The sequence below is a fragment of the Peromyscus californicus genome, unplaced genomic scaffold (assembly GCF_007827085.1).
Source record: "Peromyscus californicus insignis strain IS unplaced genomic scaffold, ASM782708v3 Scaffold_5__1_contigs__length_169319896, whole genome shotgun sequence".
Lineage (NCBI taxonomy): Eukaryota > Metazoa > Chordata > Mammalia > Rodentia > Cricetidae > Peromyscus > Peromyscus californicus.
Window position 1 is genome coordinate 5,472,634 of NW_026294573.1, and position 19,746 is coordinate 5,492,379.

Consider the following 19,746-nt stretch of genomic DNA (forward strand, 5'->3'; position numbering starts at 1 on the left):
GCCAAGGCTACTCAGAAACCCTGTCTTGGGGGGTGGGGAGGTTGGCAGGGAGGCTTGTTTTGTTTAGTCCCTTAACCATCTCTAGACTGGCACAGGGACTCCAGACCCCAGTGGGATCTGAGAGTGTCACTTAAGAGATGAGATGCAAAACAGAGTATGATGATGGTGCAGGCCTCTAACATCAACTTTTGGGGAGAAAGCAGGAGGTTCAGAAGTTCAAGGTCATCCTTGGCTACACAGTGAAATACGGCCAGCCTGGGCTGTATGAGAACCTTTCTGGAAAAAAAAAAATACAAAGATAAATTCTAAAGTGATTTAGCAAAGTGAATTTATAAACTCTGGGGACTGTCAGAGATGCACACCGTTACTTCTCACTGGAATCGGGCATTTGTTAGAGATGATTGTGATGGCATTGATTATCCAGCGGCCCCACTGAGATTGCCCGCAGGCTAGTGTATCTTCTGCCAGCAACAGCAGAAGTGAAGTCTGTTCCCAACCTCCTGTTGAGTTCCTAGTTCTGTCTGCTGGCTTTCAGATGTGGGCCTGTGCCCTAGGGCACTTGGAAGCAGCGGTAGTACTGTACAAATGGGACCGCCGTGCCATCTCCATCCCAGACTCTCTGGGAAGGCTGCCTCTGGGAATTGCCAGGTCGAGGGGCCATGTGAAATTAGCAGAATGTCTGGAGCACCTGCAAAGAGACGAGCAGGCCCAGCTGGGACAGACCCCCAGGATCCACTGTGCCCCAAGCGAAGAGCCAAGCACAGACAGCTGGATGGCCCAATGGCACAGGGAGGCCATGAGCTCTCCAGAAATACCCAAAGGAGTCACCGTCATTGCAAGCACCAATCCAGGTACAAATTCACAGGAGTTTCATCTTGGAACTTGCTGGCTTCCCCATGGCTTTCTGCAGCTTCCCTTAGAAGAGTCCATAGGATAGCCACAAACATTTAAGGGTTGGTGGCAAGGGGGGCGGGTTACATAATGTTTCTGGTTTTCCTTTAACAATCGCTAGTGTCCCTCCCCGTGTGGAAAGTCTGTTTGTACAGGAAGCACTGCTGGGGAGTGTTGACAGCTCAGGAATGTCCTGCGCTCCAGCTTCGCACTTCTATCTCTCAGGCATAAAGGGTTGGTTCTTTAGGATTCCTGCTTTCGTCGCCTGTCCTGACTGTCCTTTCTACTGTACTTTTCAGATCTGAGAAGACCTCGGTCTGAACCCTCTAATTACTACAGCAGTGAGAGCCACAAAGATTATCCGGCTCCCAAAAAGCATAAATTGAACCCTGAGTCCTTCCAGGCAAGGCAGGAGAAACTGCTTTGCACTGCACTGAGTCTGGAGCAGCCAAATATCAGGAAGCAGAGCCCTAGTTCTAAGCAGTCTTCCCCCGAAACAATGAGCCCCAGTGAAGGAGTGAGGGACTACAGCCGGGAAGCCTCCCCTCCCACTCCAGAGTCTGCAGCATTCCAAGCCTCTGCACCTCAGCCTGTAGTAAAGTGGAGTTCCAAAGATCTTTACATTGGTGTGTCTACAGTACAGGTGACTGGAAATCCGAAGGGGACCAGTGTAGTAAAGGACGCGGCGCCTTCACAGGTGCGTCCGAGGGAACCAATGAGTGTCCTGATGATGGCTAACCGAGAGGTGGTGAATGCAGAGATGGGGGCCTACCGGGGTAGTACAGAGAGCGAGGAATGCCCCCAGCCCATGGATGATATTCAGGTAAGACCGATCAGGTAAGCCTACAGAAGCTGGAACCTCACTGTGACTGTGAACATTACAGTTCACTTCTGAAAGTCATGTAATTTTTACACACCCAGACCCCTGGCTCCCCTACCCCTACCCGGGAAGGGTTTGCAGTCTGGTCTTGCTCAGGAAAATGTTGAGTGTCTGCTTCCCTTGGACCACATTTTCCTTCTGTGACTTGGCACCATGAATAAGGCCTGACCACAGCCTTCCCTCTTGGTAGCAGCCTTTCAGAACTCAACTTCTGACCCTCTAAGAAGTCTCCTGCTTCCTTGCATCCAGGATGACAGCTTCACTGTTTTCAGTACTGGTTATATAGAGTCAAGGCCCTAAAAATAGCCAGGAAGCCTGCAGACAAGATTTGGCTTATCAGTGTGACTGACTACCACGGCCGTCATCTAGCCATTGTGAAGGACGTCTGTGGCATGAGGCTCACATGGCATGCAGTGAAATACCTCTAGGGCTAATAGCTGGATGCCCTTGTAATGAACATAGGAAGCACAGAGTCTTCTGAGGGCACTAAACTTGTAGACTAAACGAGGTACCAAGTGATTAAGACAAAGTTCATCAATTCAGAATCGGAGGCAGTCAAAAGGGGCAACCAGAAAGCATGGGATGGACCACCTCTAATTTCCAGATTCTTGTTGATGCATCCGAAAACAAAAGGAAAACTCTAGGGCGCCCATGCCTAGGAGTGATGCTGGAGAGTGGGAAGGCCCATGCCTAGGAGTGATGCTGGAGTGAGTGGGAAGGCCCATGCCTAGGAGTGATGCTGGAGTGGGAAGCCATCTCCCTGCCAGCAGGTGCAGGAACCTAACAGCTGAGTCACTCCTGAGCATTGCACCCTGGGGGAGCTGTCGGTCTCTCTGGTATTCTGTGGAGGAGAAGCATGCATGCTTTATTACCAGTATACCTACTGCACCTAGTGGATGAGAAACCCCACCACTGATTTACCAACAACCATGTAGCCAGGAGGATGCCTGCCAGGTTAAATCAGATAATGTTTTGGCTTCCTACATGTTAGGTGAACACTCTCTACTGAGCACAGTCCTCAGCCCCCTTTTAAGTTTTTAAGTTTTTTCTCCAGATGGTCTCATTAAGTTCCCCAGGCTGATGTCAAACTTACAATCCTCCCATTTCTGCCTCCCAGGTAGTTGGGGTTACATGTGTCCCGTACCCCCCCCCAGCCTAAGTTAAATAATGTTGTAGACAAAAGGCTGACAAATTTTTCTGTAAAGAGCCAGCTGAATATTTTTAAGCTTTGTGGCTCATACAGAAACAGTTGTAACTGTTGGGTCTGCCGTAAGAGGACAGAAGTAGCCGTGGACAGAGTGAAAGGGACGAATTGCAGCTGCAGTCGGAGAAAGCCCTCATTCCACCAACAGGCTCCGTTCTGCCTGCTGGAGTTTGCCCAGACCTTGGTGTGGACAGTTCCTGCTGGACCTGTGTTAATGGCTTTTCTGCTTGCCATGATGAAACCAGCTGAAGGAAGGGAGGGAGGGAGGGTTTCTTTCTGGTTCGGTTTGAAGGTGTAGTCCATGGTGGTGGAGGAGGCTTGGCAGCAGGAGGGAGGCGGCTGCTCAACAGTGAGGCGCAGTCAGGAAGCCGAGCTGGTTGCTGGTGCTCCTCGCTTTCTGCTTATCCAGCTTGTGACTCCGGCCTGTGGGATGATGCCACCCATTCAGGGTGGATCTTCTCTCTGTTAAACCTTTCTGGAGACACTGTCATAGGCAGTTGCTCATATAAATCTGAAAATGTACATTAAACATTTAAGTGGCATTTATTTTTTGAGTTCTGATTTTTAGATTGTAGAATCCACTTTAGCCAACTTTCGGTAGCTGTCAGCTGGTTAGAAAGGCCTTAGGTCAGTCTCACTTCCTCTTCAGCTCCCAGTGTCCCACTGAACCACCCACATCTGATTTCAGTCCCAGAATTTTGCTTTTCTAGAAACTTCGTCACACTAGGATGTAGTCTTCTGTGTCTTGCTGTTGCCGTGACCAAAATACCTGGCACAGGATTAAAGAGTTTTCGGTCGCGGGAGGGTGTGGCAGGGACCTGCTGAGCACACTCAAGAACCAGAAGTGGAGCTAGGCCTTCCCAGGCCTGTGGTTAACAGTGTGTATCTTAGAGTCTTCTCCCAATGCTGTGATAAAGTACTCTACAAAATCAACTTAAGGGAGAAACAGTTTGTTTTAGTTCAAGACAGTCCATTGTGATAGGAAATGAGGGCAGCGGGAGCCTGGAGCAGCAGTCACCTTACATCCACAGTTAAGACACAAGGCAGCAAATGCCTCAGCACTCACCATCACACCTACTCAACACTGTACAAGCTGGGGGGTCTGTGGGCAAAGCGGGACCCCATAGCACAGTAACTCTCTGAGGTGCCTTCACGGTAGGAGATGAGCCTTTCCACCCTGTGGACCTTCTTTCCAAACACTCATTCACCGAGGCCAGTGAAAACCTAACCTGTTGCATTTTAGCTATCATTTTTAAGAGGTGTGCGAATAATTTTGAAAAGATGAGACCATGTCTACAATCTAAATATAGATCTTGCAGAGAACCTTAGTTTGGTTTCCTGTACCCATACTGGGTGGCTCACAACTCCAGCTCCAGGGGATCCAACACCCTCATCTGGGCTACAGGCACCTGCTCTCACATGTGCACACAGGGACACACGTGTGCACACGGGCATAGACACACAGTTAAAAATCAAAATCAGTATGTAGGGCTGACAAAATAGCACAGCAGGTAAAGGTGTTTGCCCTCAAGCCTGATGACCTGAGTTAGGTCTCCAGGACCACTTGGTAGAAGGCACGTGCAGGCACATAACGGATATTTTTGAATTAAGATGAGGATTTACCTGGAACTCCCCAGGTATGAGGTCCCTAACTGGTTAATGCTGCTTAGAGTGGACAGTGGGCCCAAGACAGAAGTTCTCTAAGATGTGACTAAGGTGAGAGGCCGAACTATGATTAGGAGATGGTCAGGTCTCAGTGAGTCACATACTGACTAAAAATGTTACTGAGTGCGTTGGATTGAGGTGTAAACTGGCTGTCTTGCCCCACTTCCCTGTCCGGCCTCCATTTTCCTTTACGCGGTGAGGGATGGCAGTAAAACGGGTTTGGAGATTTCTTCCTAAGCTCAGGGTCTGTGGCCTCTGGTTGCAGGTGAACATGATGACCTTGGCGGAGCACATTATTGAGGCCACACCAGACCGAATCAAGCAGGAGAACTTTGTGCCCATGGAGTCCTCAGCCCTGGAAAGAACAGATCCCGCCACCATTAGCAGTACAATGAGCTGGCTGGCCAGTTACCTAGCTGATGCCGACCGTCTGCCCAGTGCTGCCCACATCAGGTTAGGAAGGTTTGGGATCAAGGATTCTCTGCCCAGGATAAAGTCCTGGATTTAACTGGAGGCCAAGTGTAAAGAGCGGCTTTCCCAAGGAGGGCCTCGAACCACTTCCAAACCCTGGCTCTGCCTTCTCTCCTGTCCCTTCCTCCCCACACCAGTGTTGGTAAAATGCCGGACCAGGATGTGCCTAGAAGTTTCCTAGAGGCAGGCTCGTGTCCTTATTGGCCTTAGTATTTAGCACGGTGCTAAACTGATATAGGTACTCAGTATGAATTTAACTGAGGTGCGGCCAAAGTCTGAGTGTGTTAAGCAACCCACAAACAGACTGAAGGCTTCTCACCTGCCCGGGGTGGCTTCAGGTGCATCCTGTCTTGTCTCATCAATTCCTGGGTAATGGATGGTGCAAGTAGCTGTTAACCATCTTGTCTTTTTCTTTTTGTTTCAGGAGTGCATACACTGAGCCCCTAACTCCTTCTTCTAATGCCAGCTTGAGCCCCGCAGGCTCCCCTGTCAGTGAAGTGGCTTTTGAGAAACCCAGCCTTCCCTCGGCTGCAGACTGGTCAGAATTCCTGAGCGCATCCACCAGTGAGAAGGTAGAGAATGAGCTTGCTCAGCTCACGCTGTCCGACCATGAGCAGAGAGAACTCTACGAAGCTGCCAGGCTTGTCCAGACTGCCTTCCGGAAATACAAGGTAAAATGGGGGTGTCTCCATCCCAGTCCCCTTTCCCTGTGGTTTGTGGTTTGATAAAATGTTTATTGGAAGACTTTGTTAGTTGTATTATTATCATAATAACTTCCAGGAGTTTTAGTCAAATAAAACCAGCAGGATGGCTGTCATTATCTTATTGTTGATAAGTTGACACCTCAGCCACAAGGGATTTGTGACCTAAATCATAGATCAGACCCTGAGGACATAGATCAGAGACTGTAGGCTGCCCCTGTGCTTTTTATCAGGGATTTGGGAGCTAGATGGGAATCCGTCACCTTCGGCACATCCCTAAAGGAGTCTTGCCCGCAGGTGTTAAAAAGTGAAGTAGTCGCATTATTTAGGAAAGACTGCCGAGAGCCTGTAAGATAAGTGGTGCAGTGCCTAATTTGTTTAAAAAAAACATAGTTGGAGATTTATTCTGGAAATTCATTTTTTCTAATTCATAGTGATCACTGTCATTGTGGTTTAGTAAACTGTAGCTAGAGTTTTCCTGCCTGGCCCACAGTCAGGACAAATCTCTCTCACCCACCAGTCCCACAGCCACTCAGACCCGACCAAGTAAACACAGAGACTTATATTGCTTACAAACTGTATGGCTGTGGCAGGCTTCTTGCTAACTGTTCTTACAGCTTAAATTAATCCATTCCCATTAATCTATACCTTGCCACGTGGCTCGTGGCTTACCGGCATCTTCACATGCTGTTTGTCATCGTGGCGGCTGGCAGTGTCTCTCTCTCTTTCTCTCAGCCTTTCACTTCCCAGCTTTATTCTCCTCCTTGTCCCGCCTATACTTCCTGCCTAGCCAGTGGCCAATCAGTGATTTATTTATTGACCAATCAGAGCAACACATTTGCCATACAGAACATCCCACAGCAGTAAACCTTGGATTTTATCTCTTGGAAAGGAGCATCACATGAGTAAAGGCTCTGATTTTGTGTCTGTTGACAGTTCTTACATTCGCTCATTATTGATCTCCTCCTCACTTTACCTCTCAGGGCAGACCCTTGCGGGAACAGCAAGAAGTGGCCGCTGCCGTCATTCAACGCTGTTACAGGAAGTACAAACAGGTAAACCTGAATTGTGTGTCATAGAAGGAAAGGGCATCTGTCCAAGCAGCTCGGGCCTTGGAGGATGCTGCTGTGCGTTTTGGCTAAAAAGCACCACATCCAACTCTTGATAGCAAAGGTCTGACCTGAATGGCCTTGAGTTAAGAACCAGAGGAAAAGAAAACAGCAGTCTGCCACCAAGCGTTAGTTAGCAGAGGCATGAAGAACAGCCAGGCTTCTCTCACAGAGATCATGCTGCCAGTACAGCTTGTGGGGTAGCTGAACTACATCAAGGGGCAGTGTCCGCCTGTCTTCCAGGAGCACCATAGCCTCATAGCTACTCCAAGCAAACAGTTTTATTTCTATTCACAGAGGAAGAAGCAGTCTTGTAGAAATTAAGCAAACGTTAGAGTTTATAGATATCAAGGTGGTTATAAAATACTGAAACTTTTCTTACCGAGTTTAGACTAGATTCCATGTTAAAATTGGTCATGTTACTGGGAACAGTAGCACAAACCTATAGTCCCAGCACTCAGACTGAGATAGGAGGACACCTAGTTCAAGGCCAGCCTGGACTCACTATTACATACTCACACATACTAATCCATGCGCAGGCATGTACACACAGGCTGTTCTGTAAAAGATTTTAGAATACTTTATTTTATTGGGCTTTGGGTAAGCTTTACATTCTACATAAAGGGTATTGAGTACTAAGATGTGTAATAATTGCAGAGAAATATGGGGTCCCATGCTCTTCTTCAGACGTAAGGTTTTGGTTTCTATTGTGAATTGCCGTTTTTTGCTCTTGTTTTGTTTTTCAAGCATCTCCTTTAAACTTTATCAATGGGAAGGGAAACAGGGGCTCCAACTCCGGCCAGTTGAGTCCGAGATCCCAGACACTGAAGGTTTATTGTGTAAACGCTGACACCGCAGTCCACGTGTCTCTGTGATTGGTGAACAGGCTTCATATTAGCACTAGATTATATCATACACAGAATCACGGTTTCAGTCTGTGATGACAACAGGTACTTATTTTAAAAAGAAGAAGAAAAGAAAGAAAAACCCCTGCTGAGTAAATGTTGTCTACGGCTAGGAAGATGGAAGGCATTATCTTTGGAAATGGTGACAGCTAGCTGTAAGACTGATATTTTCGAAGATGAAGGCATTAACATAGCCAGGCTGCCTTTTTATTGGTTTTGGTTGGGAGTTATACTGATTTGGGTTTTTTAGTTTGTTTTCTGTATTCGGTAATCTAACGTTAATCTTGTATTTTCTGTTTCTCCCCTAAGCTGACATGGATAGCCTTGAAGGTAATGATACACCAAGTCCTCTCACAAACCGTTCCACCAGAGTCACAAACTCCACACCCATCAGCTGCAAGCAGGGGTCATTCAGTCCCAAACACATGCTCCTTTGCTAGGCCACCCAGCCATACCACATCCATCCTTGGGGACCTGAGGTTTTTCTAGTGGACTGGGCCTGGGCATTAATAATAGGTGAACATTTTTATGGCCAGGTCAACCCACCAAGCCAGTGACTTTGAACCTAGTGAATATTAAGCCCATATCTTATTTCTGTGGTGGGCTTCACGGTGGCCCCAGGAACCAGAACATGTACTGTATTCATGGTGTAATGAGGAGACTTACAGGAGCACCATAGGATGCAGTGCTCTTACCTGAAAGGACTTTGAATGGATGGAAATGAATCTAAAGACAGCCAGGAGAGATCAGAGAGATTGGCTTTTTGAACATTCTGAGAAGCCGGTTTCCTTCCCTCGTGTATGGCACAGCTAGGGATGCTATCAGGCATGGAGTTTGGGATTCTGAGTAGTTTGTCCCCTTATAATAGCCATGTGCCTTCTTCACTGTGTTAGAAACTTCTACATAGCACGGCGGTGAGCTTTGTGTGCTTAGGGCCTTGAGACTGATTCAGAACCAAGCCTGGCTCTGTGCTGCCTTCTCTCAGATCTGTGGCTGTGGAGCATGTTGGGTTGAAGGCCTCTGATACTCTCTGGCAGCCTTCCAGGGTCCACTGCATGGCCACTGTGTGGGTCTGATGAGTATTAATCTTTTGCAGGGTGCAATGGCTTAGAGGTGTCAGCGTCTCATGATAAGCCTGGTGTTTGGGACCTTGTAACTCCATTAGAAATGTGTGTCATGGAGCAGATTAGTTAGAGGTGCTAACTGCCAGGGGGCTCTGTATGTGTAGAGTCAGGCATAGTAAGGGTTAAAGTGTTTCCAAATTGGATAGTAAATTCTCAGCTTAAAATGTTACATTTTAATGTTTTTGGACTCAGATGTCTCAAGTATACTAGAAATCAGGAGAGGCAGAATATGTTGCTGTCTGAGGATAGAAGTGCTGTGTTGCCTGCAGGCTGTCCTGAAAGTGATTCTTTCCATTTTGGAAGAGAGATGAAAGATTGCTGTTGGAGTCTTGTGGTCAGCCCCATCAAAAATGAGGGTAGGAAGGAGGGGCTCTTACTTCCTGAGCTCAGAGGACTTACGGCTCCCGTCGTTAATTGTCCTGTCCCTTCTGTGTCCCCTGCAGTATGCACTTTACAAAAAGATGACCCAGGCAGCCATCCTCATCCAGAGCAAATTCCGAAGTTACTACGAGCAGAAACGGTTTCAGCAGAGCCGGCGAGCTGCAGTGCTGATCCAGAATTTCTACCGGAGTTATAAAAAGTGCGGCAGGAGACGGCCAGCCCGCAGGACAGCAGTCATTGTGCAGCAGAAGCTCAGGTGGGTGGCAAGCCTGCGGGGCCCAGGAGCAGACCTGCCTGGCATGTTGCAGGGCCTGAGGCATGGCAACAGCGTGGTCTCAGCTACTCCAGGTCCTGTGGCTTCGTCTAGCAATACCTGTGTGTTGGTCTCTCTGCAATCCTTTCTATAACTGCCACATGTTGTTACTTGAATGTCACTGGCTGTCTTCAGTATAGGTTCAGATGTATCAGGACTAAATTTGGTAAAGAGGCGTCATTTTGCAGTGTTCTGAGCTCCCTAATTACTCAGAAAGTGTACTTAGAGATCCGTGTTTCCATTTTATCATAGCAGAGTAAAGATTAAAAACAGAAAATAGCCCAGAGAGAATATCAAGCTCAGAATGAACTAAACTGAGGAGGTCTGGCTAATGCTGGCAGGCCTATTCCGGTCCCTCAAAAAAAACAAAACAAAAAAAAAAACAAAACAAACAAACAAACAAAAAACAACCTGGAAAAGACTTGGATGTGGTAGTACATACCTGTAATCCTGAAACTCTCTAGAGGCTGAGTTGGGGATCATGAGTTAGAGGCCGACCTAGCCTACACAGCAAGCCCCATCTTACCCCATACCCCAGACAGACAGACAATAAGTTGTAAGGGCATATGGAGGGACTATCTTATTTTTAGTCTTCATATTGTCTCCTTAAAACTTGGGAGTGGGCCATAGCTCAGCTGGCAGAGTGCTTGTGTAGCATGCCCAAAGCCCTGGGCTCCATATCCAACATCGCATAAACTGGTCAAGGTAGCACATGCTTGTAGTCCCAGCACTTGGGAGACAAAAGCAGGAGGATCAAGCCAGCGTGAGATACATGAGACCCTGTCTCAAATAAGTAAAGAAGACAAAGGTCCAGTGTAAAGAGTCCCCAGGCCAGTGGCAGCACTGTGGGAGGGGTGTGTGCTTTCAGTTGGGTTTGTGACAAACCATTTAACTGAAAGTCCCCCCACTATGATCCGATCGGTTCTCAGTATCTGCATTGTAAGCTTTATGGAACCTCTCTTGTGATGATAGTATTCTGGCTTTTTCAGGAGCAGTTTGCTGACCAAAAAGCAGGACCAAGCTGCTCGAAAAATAATGAGGTTTCTACGTCGCTGTCGTCACAGGTACACCAAGTCCTTATCTATCGTTGTGCTCACAAATAATAACACAACAACCCTTACCTTCCTAACTGTGTGCTGGCTCTGTGTAATGCTGATAACCTCCAGCAAGCATGGGGTAAGCACTCCAGGTCACAACAGGATGGTGGAACTCTAGGCACTGCCACTTGGGCTGGAATGATTGGAGAAAGTGTGTGTGTCTGACCATGGAGACCCCAAACAGTGTTTTTCTGTTTTGATTGGGGCATGCATGTAATTTACTTGGACTTAGCTTTTAGTCCAAATTTCTCTCTGACGTATCATTTATATGCCAGTTTGCATTATGGTCTTCACTGTGTGTTCCCTCTGCTAATAGACATCGACACAGAAAATCAAGAATAAAAACCCTTAAATGCCATAGGTTTTCACATGTGGAATTTCCACTAAGCAGTTGGTGCCCTCTGCTGGATATATAGAAGATAGCATTTCCATTCAGTGCCATAGAGAGCCAGTCTGATTTGGTCCAAGGTGAGAGCTGGGAACACAGAGGTAAAGACAGCCTGTTGGTCCCCAAGGATATAGCATCTTCTTATGGAGCCCTGCTAGAGGAGTCTATTCTCAAATGTGAGCTTTCTTGGTGAAGACTTAGACTTGTAGGGCTGGAGAGGAGAGCCTTGCTTCCTCTCTGTAGGTCAAGTCTGGAGTCTGTGCCAGTGGCTGTTGGAGCTGCACTGAGACTCCCCTCCGTGCAGTGTGTTGTTTCTCAGGTGTCGGGAGCTGTGCAGTTAAGAGCATCAGACTTGAGCTGGCACTGCTGTCCACTCTCTCCTGTTCAACCAACCCCAAGGCCTTGTGTTCAGTTTCATTCGTCAGAGCTTTCACTTCAGTTTTTCTTACTCTTAAAGCCATTTAAGTTGCTAATATTTGAAAATATTTTGCCACTGAGACTTAAAGTTCAACTGGAAACTTATGCTGTTACTTAAGTCAACACAGACACACACCTATGTGACCATAGAAAGAAACATGCATAAAATCTTAAAAGAGTGAGTGTTAGGATGCCAGGCAGTCTCTAGATGGAACATGGATGATCAGGTACATCCCCCGGAAGCTTTCTTCCCTGCCTTGGATCAAGGTCTTTTCCACCTCCACCACCCTCCCCCTCCCTTGCTCCTTCCCCAAGAGCTAGCAAGAGCTAGCATGTGAAATACCAATGTGAATAAGCTGACTGGGGAAGCCCTGGCAGAAAGGGTAGTAAACGACAGGGTGTGCTTTCACGTAATGAAGGCGGTTCTGCACGTCCTCCCAAAGCCAGTCTCCCGTCTATTGGTAAGCCGTGTGTTTCAGTCAGTTAGCAGTTGTGCTAGTCTCCCGTCTCTATTGGTAAGCTGTGTGTTTCAGTTAGCAGTTGTGCACTTACAACCTGGTAGACTAGCTGAGTATCTCCAGTTGGTAAAATACCTTGGACTCCCCTAAGTTCTTTTCCTTATAGCCTCACGTGTTCACTGCCCCTTCTTCCCTTATTTTGCCTGTAGAATGAGAGCCCCCCAAAGACTATCCGGCACAGAGACTAGTAGACTTAGCCCCTCTGGTGCAAAGTTGCCACCCCACTTGATGAGACTGGTTGGTTCCTTGAGGCCATTTCCAATAAACAGGAACATTGGAAGGTTAAACTGTGCTGTTCTCTCCACTTGGTTGCTGCTTGAGTTCAAATGTACATGAGAAATGAAGTGTAAGCAAAGCTACCTGAGTCCTTCACTGCCTTTCCAGTGTGTGTTCTGTGTTTACAGTGGATGAGTTGAAAGAGTAAGGTCCTTAAAATATAATTGCGTATAAAAGACTGCTTCCGAACGTAGGCTGGACAGAGGAATCCTGCTCTTAAACTACTGAGAGGAATTTGCTGAAAAGCTCATTGTCTTGAGTTTATGTTCTAACAGTGAGGCTGGCAAGGTCTGCTGTGAAGAGATCATCAGGTTTGGGGCTCTGTCTGCTCACAGTTTGCAGCAAAATAAAGACTATTGCTCTTTTGTTGGCCCTTTGTGGTTCAGACGATAGAAAATACACAAGCCAACGGCAGGAACCTTTGCAGATTGGCCGTGAAGTGTGTATTACTCCCTTTTCATTTTTGTGTGTTTAACATATTCCATTAAGGAGCCTGACAAAGTCCTGGACCTCTCTCCTTGGGGTTACTTTAACTTGTGTCTTCCCTTGGATGTGCGCAGCCCCGTCTGGTTTACTTAGCACTACTTTTGGAAGCAACATTGTCATGTTTATGGTCTGTTAGAAGGGTTGCAGTCTGTATTAAATAGAAAACTTCGTGATACCCTCTCAACAAGGTAGGTAGACAGTGGCCTCAGAAATCAGCAGGAGTCCCATTTCTAAGTCATATGACCCCAATGGTTTTTAAAAATAAGTTGATGGGTTTTCTTCCTGCTCATTTCACATCCCCTGCCATCACCCTTCTCTTCCTTCCCCACAAAAGAAACCACTTGGTAGTCTCTTTGGTTGACATAAAGCTATTGATAAGATTGCTGCTGTGACCCTCACGTGCTAATAGCTCTCTGGTGTTGTTTTACTGTCTAAAGCCCCCTGGTGGACCATAGGCTGTACAAAAGGGTGAGTTTAGCTGCCTGCTAGCCAGTTTCTCCTTATCTTCCATTTTCAATATTTTGCTTTTTGCTTGCTTGCATGGGGCTGCAGCGTAGGTTTGCCAGTAAGTTTCACATCCATTCTGAATGAAAAATAAAATAAAATACAAACTAACCCTGACTACTAACACTGCTGTTTTATGCAACAGGAGAGCAGTCACTTCCAGTAGAGGTTCATATGCATGAGAAAGTGTGAAGGAAGGTCTTTCTGAGACCACTGCCCAGCATGCTCAGACCAGGTGGAGAGCCCTCCATACAGGCCTTCCTGCTGACGTGAGGCTGTATTACAGGGAAAATTCAGCAAGTGGTTTTGTAATTATAATACTTGGCCACATCAAATTTTCTCAACTTTTGTTTTGTCAAATTTTATAGGCGGGGGGGGGGGGGGGGGGGGGGGAAGCTCATTAGGAAGTACTAGGCTTTTAAAAAAAAAATTATTTACAGATGCTACTTCCCTGTCACCCTGTCCCTACAGTTACAGTTTTTAAATCGCTCTTCCCTTTTCCTGTGAGGAAAACCTGCCTAGGACATTGAACATACAACAGAAAGCATGCTAGATATGCAACACTGAATTGTAATTCTTAATAAAAACATGTGGAGTATCTTGAACATAGAGACTCCATGTTACATTTGGGAGTAGCTGTTCCAAAAGCATTTGTATTTTAAAGACGTTGTCTTGACTAGGTAGTCAGACACTGACAGTGTTGCCGAGGTCTGAGACTAGGATCCCAGTTTGTAGATACACACAGGAGCATCTTCGAGTATAGCTGAAACAGATTGTAAGACACAGAAAAAGGCAATGTCAGAAAACTTTTAAAAAGCTCACCAACATTGGGCTGGAACTTGAATAAACTTTGGTAACTTTTTCTTACATAACATTTGGAGAAGAAGTTAATTTAGTATTGCATGGAGGTTATCTCTGTCAGCCTCTACAGGCTGCTGCCATGCCAACTTGATGATATGACGTGAGTTTTTTGTAAGTTTTTCCTGAGTAGTGACTTATGTGTAGAACAGTTGTGACTGCTTTAGAATCAGAAATAAAACCAACCAACCATGAATAGTTGCTGAAGGAGAAACTTGGAAACAAAACTAGACCACAGCTATGCTGGTAACTTCAGCTGTTCCCACCCATTAATGTTAGACAGTTGTTTGCCATTGAAAGAGCATTCAGGTCCCATGTGGTAGAGCCTCTCAGAGATGTCTGTGCTTAAAGTACATGAGGCCCAACCTCACCCACTGCAGACACAGATGCACTGTTTGCATTAGAAACAACCAGGAATCTTCCAAGAGGACAGGTGCATGCCCTAGCACTCAGTTTAACTCAGTGTAGTACCTTGCATGTCAAATGCAGTTCATAGAGCCTGCTGAAGGGAACTGACATTTTATTAGAAGTGGTTGCTTACGCACTTTTGAAGCCTGTTAGTTTCTGGTATGTCAATGATGATAATTGTCAAGAGCACATTTTCTAAAGGTGATTTCAGTGCCAACCAGAGCCCCTACTTTAATTTCTCTAGTGCCTGCTGCATTCTGCCATGAACTCTTAAGACTCCCACTCATGCATGGGAAGCTGGAATTTCATAACATCCCTCATGCCTTACGCAGTCAGCAGGGAGCTTGAGAGAGAGGAGCCAAGAGGGTTTGAGGGTCCTTCTGGGATGGGACCATGTATCCAGCTCTTTATTGAGGAATGACTTGTCCATGTCTTTGTGCAGTTGCCAATGAGATCTCCTCTCGCTCTCTCTTCCTCGGGAACTTGCAGTGGCACCTCCTTTGTAGTCCCCAAGTTGAATCTCCCTCAGTATAGTCTTGAGATGGCATGTCAAAAGAGGATAACATGCTTATTTTGTTAGTTTATAAAGTACAGAAAACCAGTTAGCGGTTTGTATGTTACAGTCATTGAAAATGTACAGTTACATTTTGTGATACAGTGTGAAACATGCTGTTGACCAAGCTCCTAGGTCCACAACAGAAGGACCGCCACAAAGGTAGGCGCCACCATCAGCAGATTTAGCACACCATAGGCTCGTCCCAGCTGCAGAGTGACCCCAAATTACCACTGTGTCTCCGTTTTTATCTTCTCTCTGGAAGGCTCGGAAAGGACATCAGTACTCTTCTAGTGCAGGTCATTTGTGTCCGGCCTTTCACCCAGGCTTAGCTCCTGATTTATCCAGTAACTGAAAATGGAGTCGACAACTTCTGAGAAGCCTGTGGGAAGGTTTTTGGCTTGGGAATTTGGTTTCTTTCGTTCTTCTCTCAGACACATTAGTTTCTGTTAAGGTTTAAGAAATTTTCCAAAGGTGTATAAGGGAAGCATCATGTTTTGCATGGACTTCTGGTGCACCTCTTGTGGTATTGCCCCAGAACCACTGAGATACATGTTAAGGAAACAACCTGGCCTCAAGGTATTGAGATATAATTGGCTGAAAATGCATGAGAAAACAAAGCAGTGTCTCTTTCCAGATACAAAATGGTTTTGCCCTTCTGTCTTAAAAACAGTCCTTTTGTGTCTCTCCTAAATGAGGGCCATTCTCCATATTTCCCAGACAGGTGTCTCCTTTCCCTCTACGAAGTAACAAGGAGGGCTTCAGAAAGTACACAGTCAAGGAGGGCCCTTATGATCAGCCGTGGTATTTAAATACCCTATATTGGGAAATTATGGGTTTACTGCTCATGTTCAATAAGGGTGGGTGCAGCTCTCCTACTAAAACGAGATCCTCGTTAGAGGAAGAAGAGAGAACACGTTCAGTCACAAATGTTCAAGCCACGGGTTTTCCTCTATGTTTGAGAGCTGGGTTTCAAACCCTTCACTTTTTTGTAGCAGGTTGTCACCAGGTTCTGGAAGTTACAAATCATGATTTGCTTTGCTGTATCCTTTTATCCAAGGAACCATTTTCTGACCCCACCTGAAAGGATACTGTTGTAGAAAGGTCAAACCGTTAGTCAAGGGCCAACAGATGTGTTAGCTACATCTTTAGTTAACTATAGCATGAGGTTTAGATTCCAAGTGGCCCTGTGCATCCGAGAAGTCAGAAATGAATGTGGAATGTGTCATGGAGGATGTCATGAATCTCAAAGTAATTGTGTCTCACTTGCCTCTTTTAGGAAATGAATATTTTTGGAACACAGTGGTGTGTGTTAAATTGCAGACAACATGCTCTCTGTCATTCTTATTGGGCCTCTCTGTCTTTTTTATTTTGCAATCCAAATGAGATTTCTGGAATATGGCAAGATCTCTCTTCTTTCCCTAAATTCCCCACAAGCTGTTGCAGCCCTGAGAGCAACAGGTAACTGGACAGCAGCCTCAGGCTGTCTGTGGATTTTTGATGGCCAGCACTGCAAGGCCCTGCCTGCTGAAAGCCACTGACTCATGAAGCATTCCTCTGGCTGAGCGTCACCCAGTAGATGTAATGAAGCGGCTTTGCCTGACGCTTTTCCCATGGAGCCATTGTTCACCAGAATTTCTGAAGCAGGTCTTTTTCATTTATTCATGAATTCTCATTGGACATCTGATGGAGTCAACCCTGTGGGCTTCTGCTGGCTTTCAGGGCTGTTGCTTACACATCACTCAAGTCCATTATGATGCAGCTTTCTTTCTTTTTGTTTGGTTGAGATTGTCATGGTATCTCAGAGGGTCAATGATTTACAGCCTAGAATGCTTGAGAAAATCTTGGGATTTTCTGATGTTAGTATTTGTATGATCACAATTCAAAGGCTTGATGTCCTGATTCCTGTACCTTCAAGCTAGTCAAGTACCTTCCAAATTACTGAGAAGAGAGTCAGAAATATGGTCCTTGGGCTGGTGAGATGGTTCAGTGGTTAAGAACATTTCCTATTCTTGCAGAAGGTATAAGTTGGGTTCTTGGCATCCATCCAGCTCCAGGGGAGAACATCTACACTTTGTGCATATGCTCCCACATAGACACACACACACACACACACACACACGCATAATTAAAAATAGAAAGAAATGTGGTCCTTGTTGCTCTCCTTAGAGGAAGCAATGCCTGTTGCTTATAAGAACAATAGCTTCTGTCCTGTATTTGTCTGTACTAAGTCATGGACAACTACTTTGCCTGTCTTCTGTGTAGTGGGATTCAGAAACGAGTACAATTCATTCATTCATAGATGCATAGATAGGATAACCTGGGCGTTTCTAGGTTCACTGCTTTCTTAGTCCTACATGAGCCTCATATTTGTAATTCTTTAAGAAACCCCAAACCTAGCAGTCCTTAGCGGCTGTGAAACAGCAAGGTTGGTTGAGTTCCTGTGCTCTAAGTTGTATAGGTAGTCACCACAAGGGCTGCATTTTCAAGTAGGAATTCAACTTCAGTAATTCAGGTCTATGTTTACCAAGTTCATGTACTGAAACATGTCTGTAGCACAGGAGATACCAAGCAAAGTAGTTCAGACAATTGATTCTGGTTTGAGTAAAACACAAATGAATTATTTTTTTCCACTAAATGTTTTAGTTCTGTCATGTGAACACATTTATAAGATGAAGTTGTAATGGAACGGATGTGTAGAAGAATATCTTAGGAACCTTTTAGGACCAGTGAGATGGCTCAATGGATAGACACGCACGCGCACACATGCGCACTCATGAACTAAAATAAAAATTTTAAAGAAACATCTTAAAGAATGCCAAACAGGCATGATAGTTAATATAGAAGCATGTATCTATTGTAGCTTATGGAGAACACATGAGCAAGGAGGAAGACAGAGATGATGGGTTAAACATCACATATCTTTCTTATTGATGATAAAGGTTTAGTGATTATCTGTGTCTATGACTGATAAGGCAGCACCAATTTTTAAAAATTCTTTGAAATACTGATGTGAAATTTCTGTTTCTTAGAATTTTTTTAAAATTTAGTACTTCAGATATCCCAAATCAATTTAGAGGTATAATCTTTCTTTGAAGGCAATATAACTTGAATACATGATTTTATCCACTTGGCATTTGATTTAAAGGAAGATGTAGACACCTATTCTATCCCCATGATCTGTTCAAGTACCATGAAGCCTGTTTGTGGTATCAGCAGGACAGATGGCGCAGGTCTGTTTCCTGCTGTCTCGGGTGAGTTGGTGTCAACAGGGCGGGTCTGGCTAGCATTGCAGGCTGTCTTCCGGGGTTACAGGCATATTCTTTCTGCATGTTTCAGGGTTCCAGGATTGTGTTACACCAGTGACATTTTGTGTGAGGGTGTTTTCCCCCATAACATTGTAATTAAATCCAATACAGTGCTTTATGGAGGATGGTATCTTAGAATGGAGAAAATAGAATCATTATCAGTTTCATCCAAAGTATGACATTTCTCCAAATTCATTTTTACTATTAAAGTCTTTTGGAAAAAACAATATAGTAGGAATTTTTAAAAGCCTGTCTGTTAGAGGCAGTGGAGTGGGACAGAATGGCTTTGAAGTCAAACAGACATGGGTTCAAGTTGCTGTTCTGCCATTTACCAGCAAGGCAAGTTGAGGCAGGTTGCTTAATTCCTATGAGTCTTACATTCTGTGTTTATAAATTGGAGAGAGTGGCTGTATTTTAATGACTGCTTAAAGTCACAGGTTCTGAGGAACCTTTAAAGACACTGGAATATGGTTAGTCGTTTCTCCCCACTCCTTTTCTCTAGTTCATCCCTTGACAGACTTTTGTTAAAGAAGAATTCTATGGCATTTCACTCCTTTGATGTTATTTATAGTTCCAGTATAATGTGGTGACTCCATGATGAAATTAATGTACCTAAAAATTGGAATGCTCTCATTTTTCCTATATAGACTTTCTGTGTTTGGACACACACCCTCCTTAGTGGTCTGTGAGAACATCATTAATTCATAATTAACTTAGCATTAATTTAAACCTTTGTGAAAATGTAATTGACATTTTAATTAGTTCTGAAAGAAGTAGGTGGCGGAGATGAGGTGACTGCAAAACCCCAGCGTGACCAGTTTAACTAGATGAATAGTGTTAACTTAGGCCTGTCCTGATCAACTGGTTATAGATTCTTTGGTACAAAGTTGCCTAAAACACTTCACTCTTCTTTTTATTTCACCTCAGTGATGAACTTAATATGTCTAAAGCATTTCTAATTGTTCTAGAAAGATGAAGGGCTGTCTTTATGGTGATGCTATCAGATTCTGAGTTCAGACTTCCTGAAGCTCTACAAGTCTAAGCAGTGATGCTGTGAATGAGTTCTGTGCTAATGCACAAATAAAACATGGTGTTTGACATAGCATGCACATCTTGCAGGACTTTGGCAGATGGGTCTGCGTGAGCACAGAACTGCATGTCTGGAAGTGAGGTTGGCAACTGTGCATGCCTTGCATTGTTCCAGCCAAAAGGGATGTTAGTCTAGATGCTGCATGTTTAAAAACTGAACACAGACCTATAGCATGTTTCAATTTTTAAGAAGTCATTTA

At 45.2% G+C, this 19,746-nt stretch overlaps 1 protein-coding gene across 16 annotated transcripts in view; it reads left to right on the top strand.

Moving 5' to 3' along the window:
* Camta1 (calmodulin binding transcription activator 1) overlaps positions 1-19,746 on the top strand; it is an 857,753-nt gene that overhangs the window by 833,025 nt on the left and 4,982 nt on the right. For 10 of the 16 annotated variants that reach the window (XM_052717375.1, XM_052717376.1, XM_052717380.1 and 7 more), the window contains 10 exons: positions 536-851; positions 1,191-1,714; positions 4,906-5,093; positions 5,536-5,782; positions 6,796-6,867; positions 8,136-8,156; positions 9,394-9,587; positions 10,634-10,708; positions 13,264-13,294; positions 16,429-16,610. In XM_052717375.1, coding sequence (XP_052573335.1) covers positions 536-851; positions 1,191-1,714; positions 4,906-5,093; positions 5,536-5,782; positions 6,796-6,867; positions 8,136-8,156; positions 9,394-9,587; positions 10,634-10,708; positions 13,264-13,294; positions 16,429-16,610 — 1,850 coding nt within the window. The remainder of the gene's footprint in view (positions 1-535; positions 852-1,190; positions 1,715-4,905; positions 5,094-5,535; positions 5,783-6,795; positions 6,868-8,135; positions 8,157-9,393; positions 9,588-10,633; positions 10,709-13,263; positions 13,295-16,428; positions 16,611-19,746) is intronic. The other 6 variants (XM_052717381.1, XM_052717382.1, XM_052717385.1 and 3 more) reach the window with 4 other exon arrangements.